Source organism: Martes martes, assembly GCF_963455335.1.
Source record: "Martes martes genome assembly, chromosome: 5".
In the NCBI taxonomy this organism is placed as follows: domain Eukaryota; kingdom Metazoa; phylum Chordata; class Mammalia; order Carnivora; family Mustelidae; genus Martes; species Martes martes.
The window spans coordinates 16,094,257-16,105,601 of NC_137892.1; the positions used below are offsets into that span (position 1 = coordinate 16,094,257).

Sequence of the window (11,345 nt, forward strand, 5' to 3'; positions counted from 1 at the left end):
CCTTGGATTCCATAAGCAATACATGTCTAAAAGTCATGAAGTTACTCTAAGGTCTTTAGATGAAAAAGCCCCTTCCTTATCCATTTTTCCATTTGCAGTATCACACCAGCAGAAATAATGGAGAAGAGTAACACAACCACAGATTTTATTCTCCTAATAAACTCACACAAAATCCCATCTTTTCCTCTTCATCGTGGTGGTGACAATAGCCATTGCTTCCCTGAATGGCACTGCCCTCATGCTGCTCCTGATTCTCCCAGACCCTAGGTTCCACACACCCATGTACTTCTTACTGAGCCAACTCTCCCTCATGGACATGATGCTAGTCTCCACCATTGTGCCCCAAATGGCAGCTGACTACTTGACCGGCCTGAAGCCCATTTCCCCTGCTGGCTGTGGGTTGCAGATCTTTGTCTCACTCACACTGGGTGGTGGAGAAAGTTTCCTCTTAGCAGCAAAGTCCTATGACCGCTATGTGGCTGTTTGCCACAAACTGCAATACCCAATTCTCATTGGGTAATTGCACTTGAATTCAAAATCTCACCGTGCAATTTTGCCTGAGAATGACGGTGGGGTCCTGGTTCCTGGGGACAGCTGATGGGCTCATGCAGGCTACTGTGTTTTCCATTTTGCATCATGCAGGCTACTGTGTTTTCCATTTTGCAGAGCTCATGAGATCAATAATTTCTTCTGTGAGGCCACCATACTGGTGTATTTGGCTTGTGCTGATACATCAGTCTTTGAAAATGTCATGTAAATTTGCTGCGTGTTAATGCTTCTGGTTCCTTTTTCCCTCATTCTGATTCCCTATTGTCTCATCCTCTCAGCTATTCTCCACATGCATACTACAGAAGTCCACAAGAAAGCTTTCTCCATCTGCTACTCAAATGGTGGGACTCTTTTATGGAGCTGCTATTTTTATCTACATGAGACCAAAGTCCTACAGGCCAGATAACCATGATAAAGTAGTGTCAGTGTTCTCTACTATTTTCACTCCTGTGTTGAACGCTCTCATCTATAATCTGAAGAATAGTGAAGTCAAGGAAGCCTTGAAAAGGTGGCTGAGTAAATGTGAAAATGTAAAACCCCAGCAAACTTAATCCCATTCTTCAAGGTTACACATTCTCCAAGGTTACCCAGTGTCAAATGAATCTAAGTTTCTGTATTCGTTAACATTTTAAACATATTGTAATTATCTCTCTTCTAGTAATGCATGAAGGAAATCTTAAGTTCATTGATCAGTGTAATAGTTAAGTTGTTAAAAATAAGTGAGTTTACAAGACAAAGATACTGTTTCTTGAGCATTGACTATTTTCTTTGTTCCCAGATAAGCAATTTTATAGATTATTTTGTATTCTATAACGACCATATGATATAAATATTTAGAGTCCATATAAATAATTTATTTATATAAATTATATAAATATATATAAACATATATATTTATATATAATATATATAAATATATTATATTATTATATATAATATATATAATTCATTATATATAATATATATTATATATATATAATTCATATATAATTCATATATATAATTCATTGTTTGTGCACCACACCCAGTGCTCCATGCAATCTGTGCCCTCCATAATACCCACCACCAGGTTCACCCACCTTCCCGCCCCTCACCCCTTCAAAACCCTAAGATTGTTTTTCAGAGTCTATAGTCTCTCATAGTTCCTCTCCCCCTCCATTTTCCCTCAACTCCCTACATCTCTACATCTCCCCATGTCTTCCGTGTTATTTCTTATGCTCTACAAATAAGAGAAACCATATGATAATTGACTCTCTCTGCTTGACTTATTTCACTCAGCATATCTTCCAGTCCCGTCATGTTGATACAGAAGTTGGCTATTCATCCTTTCTGATGGAGAAATAATATTCCATAGTGTATATGGACCACATCTTTCTTATCCATTGGTCCGTTGAAGGGCATCTGGGTTCTTTCCACAGTTTGGTGACCATGGCCATTGGTGCTATGAACATTTAGGTACAGATGGCCCTTCTTTTCACTACCTCTGCATCTTTGGTGTAAATACCGAGTGGTGTAATTGCAGGGTCATAGGGAAACTCTATTTTTAATTTCTTAAGGAATTTCCACACTGTTTTCCAAACTGACTGCACCAACTTGCATTCCCACCAACAGTGTAAGAGGGTTCCCCTTTCTCCACATGCTCTCCAACACATGTTGTCTCATGTCTTGTTAATTTTAGGCTTTTATAACTTGTGTAAGGAGGTATCTCAATGTGGTTTTGATTTGAATCTCGTTGATGGCTAGTGATGATGAACATTTTTTCATGTGTCTGGTAGCCATTTGTATGTCTTAATTGGAGAAGTGTCTGTTCATGTGTTCTGCCCATTTTTTGGGCATGATTATCTGTTTCCTGTGTGTTGAGTTTGAGGAGTTCTTTATAGATCCTGAATATCAGCCCTTTGTCTATACTGTCATTTGTGAATATCTTCTCCCATTCCCTGGGTTGCCCCTTTGTTTTGTTGACTGTTTCCTTTGCTGTGCAGAAGCTTTTGATCTTGATGAAGTCCCAAAAGTTCATTTTTGCTTTTGTTTCCTTTGCCTTTGGTGGCATATCTTGAAAGAAGTTGCTGTGGCTGATATTGAATAGGTTACTGCCTATATTCTCCTCTTTGATTCTGATGGATTCCTATCTCACGTTGAGGTCTTTTATCCATTTCGAGTTTATCTTTGTGTATGGTGTAAGAAAATGGTCAAGTTTTATTATTCTGAATAGAGCTGTCCAATTTTCCCAGCATGATTTATTGAAGAGACTGTCCTTTTACCACTGTATATTTTTTGTGTGCTTTGTCGAAGATTATTTGACCATGGAGTTTAGGGTCCATAGCAGGGCTCTCTACTCTGTTCCACTGGTCTGTGTGTCTTTTTTTGTATCAGTACCATGCTGGCTTGGTGATCACAACTTTGTAGTAAAGCTTGAAATCAGGCAACGTTATGCCACCAGTTTTGTTTTTCTTTTTCAACATTTCCTTAACAATTTGGGGTTTCTTCTGATTCCATACAAATTTTGTGATTGTTTGCTTCAGCTCTTTGAAAAATACTGGTGGAATTTTGATAGGAATGACATTGAAAGTATAGATTGCTCTAGGCAGTATAGACATTTTAACAATATTTATTCTTCTGATTCATGAGCATGGAATGGTCTTCCATTTTTGTGTCTTCTTCAATTTCTTTCATGAATGTTCTGTAGTTCCTTGAGTACAGATCCTTTACCTCTTTGGTTAGGTTTATTCCGAGGTATCTTATGGTTCTTGGTGCTATAGTAAATGGAATCAATTCTCTAATTTGCCTTTCTGCGTTTTCATTGTTAGTGTATAAGAAAGTCACTGATTTCTGCACATTGACTTTGTATCGTGCCACATTACTGAATTGCTTTATGAGTTCTAGTAGTTTGGGGGTGGAGTCTTTTGAGTTTTCTATATAAAGTATCATGTCAACTGCTAAGGGAGAGAGTTTGACTTCTTCATTGCCAATTTGAATACATTTTATTTCTCTTTGTTGTCTGATTGCTGTTGCTGGGACTTCTTATACTATATTTAACAAGAGTGGTGAGAGTGGGCACCCTTGTCGTGTTCCCGATCTCAACAGGAAGGCTGTGAGCTTTTTCCCATTGAGGATGATATTTGCTGAGAGTTTTTCATAGATAGATTTTATCAAGTTAAGGGATGTCCCCTGTGTCCTTATACTTTGAAGAATTATAATCAGGAATGGATGCTGGATTTTGTCAAATGCTTTTTCTGCATCAATTGAGAGAACCATGTGGTTCTTCTCTCTTCTCTTATTGGTTTGTTCTATCACATTGATTGATTTGCAAATGTTGAACCATCCTTGAAACTCAGGGATGAATCCCACCTGGTCATGGTGGATAATCTTTTTAATGTGCTGTTGGGTCCTATTTGCTAAAATATTGTTGGTAGTCTTAGCATCCATATTCATCAGGGATATTGGTTTGAAATTCTCCTTCTTGGTGGAGTCTTTACCTGGTTTGGGGATCAGGGTAATGCCGGCTTCATAAAAAGAGTGTAAATGTTCCTTCTGTTTCATTTTTTTTTTTTTTTTGCAAAAGCTTCAGGAGAATAGATGTTATTTCTTCTTTGAAATTTTGATAGAATTCCCCAGAGAATCCATCAGGTCCTGGGTTCTGGTTTTATGGGAGGTTTTTTTTTTTTTCCAATTTTTTATTTATTTTCAGTGTAACAGTATTCATAGTTTTTTATGGGAGGTTTTTGATCACTGCTTCAATCTCGTTACTAGATATCAGTCTATTCAGGTTGTCAATTTCTTCCTGGTTTAATTTTGGAAGTTTATAGTTTTCCAGGAATGCATCCATTTCATCTAGGTTGCTTATCTTATTGGCATATAACTGTTGATAATAATTTCTGATGATTGTTACTATTTCCGTGGTGTTAGTTGTTATCTCTCCTTTTTCATTCATAATTTTATTTATGTAGGGCTTCTCTATTTTCTTGTGGATTAGGTTTGGCCAATGGTTTATTGATCTTATTGATTCTTTCAAAAAACCATATTCTAGTTTCATTGATGTGTTCTGCTTTATCTCTGGTTTCTATCTCATTGATCTCTGCTCTATTTTTGATTATTTCATTTCTTGTGTGTGGAGTTGGCTTAATCTGTTGTTGATTCTCCAGTTCTTTAATGTGTAGAGACAGCTGGTCTATTCTGGATTTTTCAATTTTTTTGAGGGAGGCTTGGATTGCTACGTATTTCCCCCTTAGGACTGCCTTTGCTGTATCCCACAGGTTTTGGACCAAAGTGTCTTAATTCTCATTGGTTTTATGAAGTGTTTAAGTTCTTTGATCTCCTGGTTGACCCAAGGATTCTTAAGCAAAGTGGTCTTTAGCTTCCAGGTGTTTGAATTCCTTCCAAACTTTTCCTTGTGATTGCACTCCAGTTTCAAAGCATTGTGGTCTGCGAATATGCAGGGAATAATCTCAGTCTTTTGGTATCAGTTGAGCCCTGATTTGTGACCCAGTGTGTGGTCTATTTTGGAGAAGGTTCCATGTGCACTGGAGAAGAATGAGTATTCTGTTGTTTTAGGGTGGAATGTTCTATATATATATATATATATATATATATATATATATATATGGTCCATCTAGTCCAATGTGTCATTCAAAGCTCTTGTTTCTTTGATTTTCTGCTTGGATGATCTTTCTATTACTGACAGTGGCATGCTAAGATCGCCTACTATTAATATATTCATATCAGTATGACTCTATCTTGATTAATAGTTTCCTTATGTAATTGGCTGCTCCCATATTGCGGGCATAAATATTTACAATTTTTAGATCTTCTTGATGGATAGTCCCTTTAAGAATGATGTAGTGTCCTTCTGTATCTCTGGCTACAGTCTTTAGGTTAAAATTTTATTTATCTGACATGAGAATCGTTCTCCCAGCCTTCTTTTGAGGCCCTTGGCATGAAAGAAGTGTCTCTGTTCTTTCACTTCCAGTCTGGATGTATCCTTAGGCTCAAAATGGGTCTCTTCTAGACAACATATGGATTGGTCCTGTTGTTTTATCCAATCTGCAACCCTGTGTCGTTTAATGGGCACATTTAGGCCATTCACGTTGAGAGTGATTATTGAGAGATACGTTTGGCTTTTTTAAAGATTTTATTTATTTATTTGACTGACAGAGATCACAAGTGGGCAGAGAGACAGGCAGAGATGGGAGGAGGCAGGCTCCCCACTGAGCAGAGAGCCTGATGCGGGGCTCAATCCCAGGACCCTGAGATCATGACCTGAGCCAAAGGCAGAGGCTTTAACCCACTGAGCCACCCAGGTGCCCCAAGAGATATGTTTTTATGGACATCATGTTACTGTTATTCATTGTTTCTATAGATTGTCTTCATATATTTCTTCTCAATGAAATTCTTAGTTTTTTTTCCCTCTTTTATAGACCCCCCCTTAATATTTCCTGCTGTGTTGGCTTGGTTGTCACATACTCTTTTAAACACTCCCAGTCTTGGAAAGTCTTTATCTCTCCATCCATTTTGAATGTCAGTCTTGCTGGATAAAGTATTCTTGGCTGCATGTTCTTCTCATTTAGTGCCATGAATACATCTTGCCAGCTCTTTCTGGCTTCTCAGTTTTCTGTGGACAAGTCTGACATTATTGTAATGGACTTTCCTCTGTATGTAAGGAATTTCTTTGCCCTAGCTGCTTTCAAGAGCTCCTGTCTACAATTATGATTCATCATTTTCACAATCACGTGTCTCGAGGTCCTTCTAGTGTCTATGATCTTGGGGGGAGACCGTTCTGTCTCTAGTACATGAATGCTGTTGCCATTCACGAGACTGGGAATGTTTTCATGGAGAATTTGTTCAACTATATCTTCTAGTCTTCTTTCTTTCTCCTCCCCCTCAGGGATTCCAATAGTTCTGATGTTGGAACATTTCATGGCATCATTTATTTCCCTAATTCTGTTTTCATGGCTTCTAAGCTGTTTGTTCCAGGCTTCCTCCTGATCCTGTCTCTCTATCTGTTTCTCCTCCAGATAACTAATTCTATCTTTTGCCTCAGTTACCCTAGCTTTTAGAGAATTTAGATTAGATTGGAACTCAGTGAAAACATTGTTAACATCATCCGTGGTAGCTTTCACTTCTGTCCTAATCAGTTCCATTTTGTTATCAAAGGCTTTCTCCAACTTAGCTATTGCCTGGATAATTGTTAGCTTGAATTCCCTTTCTGACATACTGTCTATCACCATATCCATTAGCTCTGATGGAGAGGGCCTAGTCTCTGAATTTTTCTTATATTGGGCATTTCCCTTCCTAGACGTTTTGGTGAGAGAAGGCTGAATGTATGTGCAACTGAATGTATCAAACATGGTGCAGGCAAGGAGCAAACTGGAATGCTTCTGAGCAATCGAGAGTCCCCACAAAAAAGAAAGAAGAAAGAAAAGAGAGAGAAAGAGAGAGAGAGAGAGAAAAGAAAGATATAATAAAAGAAAAGGCCCAGCCCAAATGGAACTCAAAGGTAAGATTTATCAAGTATACAAACAAAAACAGGCAAACAAAAAGACTGACAAAAGTAGATGACAAGAGAAAAGTAAATAAATAAATAAATAAATAAATAAATAAATAAATAAAAAGAACCTCCTCAAAAAGAACCCCAAGTATAAGATTTACATACTACCAGGACAAAAACAAATACACAGAAACACTGACAGGAGAAAGAGATGGGAGAGTGGTTTTAAAGTCTCAGTGTTGGTGAGGAAGGTTATTTTGATTCTTCCTGGATGTATCTTGATATCTTTGTTAAAGAACTCAACCTTTCTAAGATAAAAGAATATTAAAACTGGTTTCCCTATAGAGGTAGCATTGACTGGGGAAAGGGGATTACCTTGAAGCTTATCTCTATACAAATATTAAAAAAATAAAGTAAAATAAACAAATTGAATAGCAAAAGAAATACACAGGTATTTGTATCAAAAAAGTTCAGGTTAAAAGGTTATTATGGAATTTGATGTACTGAACATCTATTTGTGATTGTAAATAGGTTAAAAGGTTATATATTAAAAAAATGAAAAGGACCAGAATAGTGGGAATGAATTAAAAATAAAAGTTGTATCTACAAAGTAGTGGTGTTTGTCCTCTAGCCTTTTTTATTTATTTACTTTTTTGGCTGACTTTCTGGGGTGGGGCCTGCTGCGTGGGTTTTCAGGCAGTGTTGCTAAAGTCCTTCAGTCCCCATCAAGGGGCTGGGCTCTGAGGAAACCAGTTTTTCAGGCTTTTGTTCTCTGGAGGTTTTTTGTTTGTTCATTTATTTTCTCTCCCCTTGGCGGCTTTTGGCGGTTTTGGGAGGTTTAGGGGAAGGCAAACTGCACCAGACCTCCCTCTCAGAGAGAAGCCTCTGTCTGTTCTCCTCTGGGTGCTCCAGAGCACATAAATTCCTCCTCTGCTGGTGGCAGAGCACGTTCCCAGTCAAGGTCTCTGGGGTCACAGGAACTCCTGCTTGTACCCAAAACCATGAGAAATACTAGCCTTGGCTGTTTGAGCAGGTCCATACCACCAGAGAGGTCCCAAGCAGAGATAGCACACTGAGATTTTCACACAGGCCCAGGTTGGGAGTGCTCAGACTCTCCGGGTCCAAGAGAGTGCCAACTGGAGCCTGCATGCACCTCTCCCAGGGCAGGGTGTGGGGAGCGACTCAGACTCTGGTTGCACTCTCATGGGCAGAGTGCAAAAGGCTGTGGTTCTGCTGACTCCTGAGGCTCCCTCACCCCCAGGGATGCAGCCACCCAGATGCTCCCAGGTGCGCAGGTGGCTCAGGGGCCAAGAACTAGCTTCTTCACTGCACTCTCTCTGGCTCAGCGCCAGCGGTGGTTGTCCTGGGTCAGTGGGCTTAAGCTCCTGTCCCTAACCGCCTGATTTCCCCAATTTCCCCCCAGGATCCTTTGCTTTTTTGAATGCTTTCAACCAGACTCCAAGCTAATGCTGGTCCCCAATCGCAGGGCATTCTCATATTGGGGTATTACTTTCTAATGGGTTGCTTCTGGTGGCTCCCTCCCCGTTTTGTTTATCTTCGGATATCAGTCCTATGTTCCCACTCTGCTTTACCTGCCCACTGGCATCTACTGCCCCCATAGAGATTCAGAAGTGTATAATTCTAATCTCAAGCTGATTTCATGGGTTATTAGAGTTCTTTGGTAGGTAATCAGTTCACTTTAGGGGACAGGTTGAAACAGTGCCTCCTCCTACTTCTCTGCCATCTTGTTCCTAATCTTCCTAGGCCTAATCATCCTTTTTAAAAAATGTTTTTTATTAATTTATTTGAAAGAATGAGTGAGAGAGCATGAGTCAGAGGGGCCAGAAGAAGGAGGAGGAAGAGACTCCCAGCTGAGCAGGGAGCCTGACATGGGGCTTGATCCCAGGACCCTGGGACCATGATGTGAGCCTAACACAACTCCTGAACTGATTGAGGCAGCCACGTGCTCCTAATCTTTCTTTCAAATAGTTCTCATTTCCTTATCATTCCTTTTATCCCAGGCATGACTGGATCCATGGAAGATGAAATTGACATCACAGAGATAAACTGCATTCTTCTGGCATTCTTTAACAACACACAGACCCATCCATTCCTTTTTTCCATGATACTTATGATCTTCCTTACCTCCCTGATGGGCAATTCCCTCATGATCCTGCTCATCTATGAGGATCCCCAGCGGCATAGGCCCATGTACTTCTTGGTTAGCCAACTCTTCCTCATGGACATGATTCTGGTCTCCACCATAATCCCAAAAATGGCAGCCAACCACATTATGGCCACCAGGTTCATCTCTTTTGGCTGCGGAGACCAGATCTTCCTATTAGTTCTCACTCTGGGAGGGAAAGAGTACATTCCCTTAGCAGCCATGGCTCATGACTACTATGTGGCTATATGTCACCCCCTGTGCTACCCTATCCTCATGAATCAGAAACTCTGCTTGCACATGACCACAGGCTCCTGGCTTCTGGGAAAGGTGGATGGGCTGATGCAGGCTGGTTCCATTCTGAGATTCCCTTACTGCCATTATCAGGAATTAAACCAGTTGTATGAGGCAACCTACCTCAAACACCTTGCCTGTTCTGACACTAGAATTTTTTTGTTTTTCATGTATGCATGCTGTATCATTATGCTCTTGATCTCTCTGTCTCTCATTTCAGCCTCCTACAGTCCGGTTCTGGTTGCTGTGCTCCACATGGGGTCCACTGCAACTCACAAGAAATCCTTTGCCACTTGCTATTCCCACCTGGATGTTGTGGGGCTCTTCTATGGTGCCATGATATTCATCTACATGCTATCCAAATCCTACTCTTCCGTGGCCCATGAAGAGGTGGTCTCTCCTTTTTACACTATCTTCATACATGTGTTGAACCCCTTTTATACAGTGTGAGGAGTAAAGAAATGAAGGGAGCTTTGAGAAAGTGGCTGGAGAAACATTATCTGGGACATCTATAGTGAAAATAATAACTTGATAATTATCTCTATCAGCAAAGAAGTCTCAAGTTAATAATGGATCTCCAGCCAAAGATTAGAGATTTAAAGACTAACTAGAGATTGGATCTGTAAATAACATTTTAGAATATCAGAAAGATCTAAGGCCCTATAAATCTTTGGAGTCAGAGAATACACCCTGTTAGAGGGTATTAGACTCTTAAGGTCATACCTTATAGATTACTTTCACTGAGAATTGGCACTTCTGATGAATAATTAGGACATTGTAGTTCAAAAATTTCATAGAAATCCCAAGATAATGAAGAGCATATCTCAAGGAGATTTGTAGTTCTGTCTTTTGTCTCAGAGAGTGAAGTCAAGTAAGTTTTATATAAATCCTACTATGTTAACTGTCATATTACCTCAAGCAATATGTTTTCCTGAAATTTATGACAAAGATAAAACATCATTATAAAATTATTTCACAAAATGTGGAACCACTGCACCAATAAATAAATTTTATAATATCTTTTTGGAGATGCTTTTATATTAATAAGGATATCTTACAACTTCAGATTTAATAACATTTCTTAGATGCTTTACAAACAAAAAATAACATCATTCATTTACTTTATTGTGTTATGAAGTCACCATAAAATACATCATTAGTTTTTGATGTAGTATTGCAAGATTCATTGTTTATGTACAACACCCAGTGCTCCATGCAATACATGCACTCTTTAATACCCATCATTAGGTTCATGTGTTCCCGCTCCCATTCCCATCCAAAACCCTCAGATTGTTTTTCAGAATCCACAGTCTTTCATGCTTTGTCTCCCTCTCCAATTTGCCCCAATGTACTTTTCCTTTCCTTCTCCTAATGTCCTCCATGTTATTCCTTATGCTCCACAAGTAAGTGAAACCATATGATAATTGACTCCCTCTGCTTGACTTATTTCATTCAGCATAATTTCCTCCAGTCCCACCCCTGTTTATGCAAAAGTTGGGTATTCATCCTTTCTAATGGCTGAGTAATATTCCATTGTATATACAGACCACACCTTCTTTATCCATTCATCTGTTGAAGGGCAACTACATAAGCCAACTGTTAATCAAAATAAAGAGTCATATTCATATTCATATTCACATTCATATTCATATTCATATCAATGAATATGTTAATTGTAGGGGATTTTAACATGCCACTCTCAGTAATAGACAGAGCATCTAAGCAGAAAATCAACAAAGAAACAAGAGATTTGAATGACACATTGGACCAGCTGGACCTTGTATATACAGAATATTCTACCCTAAAACAACAGAATACTCATTCTTCTCAACCACGCATGGAATGTTCTCCAGA

At 39.1% G+C, this 11,345-nt stretch overlaps 1 protein-coding gene across 1 annotated transcript; it reads left to right on the forward strand.

Annotated features, from left to right (window-relative positions):
- Window positions 1-238: 238 nt before the first annotated feature.
- On the forward strand, window positions 239-9,941 carry LOC308342694 (olfactory receptor 2T33-like; the record flags this gene model as incomplete). Its single annotated transcript, XM_080803262.1, has 2 exons — window positions 239-475; window positions 9,438-9,941. The coding sequence occupies 2 exons, from the start codon at window positions 239-241 to the stop codon at window positions 9,939-9,941; spliced, it is 741 nt and encodes a 246-aa protein (XP_080659388.1).
- Between the last annotated feature and the right edge of the window lie 1,404 nt (window positions 9,942-11,345).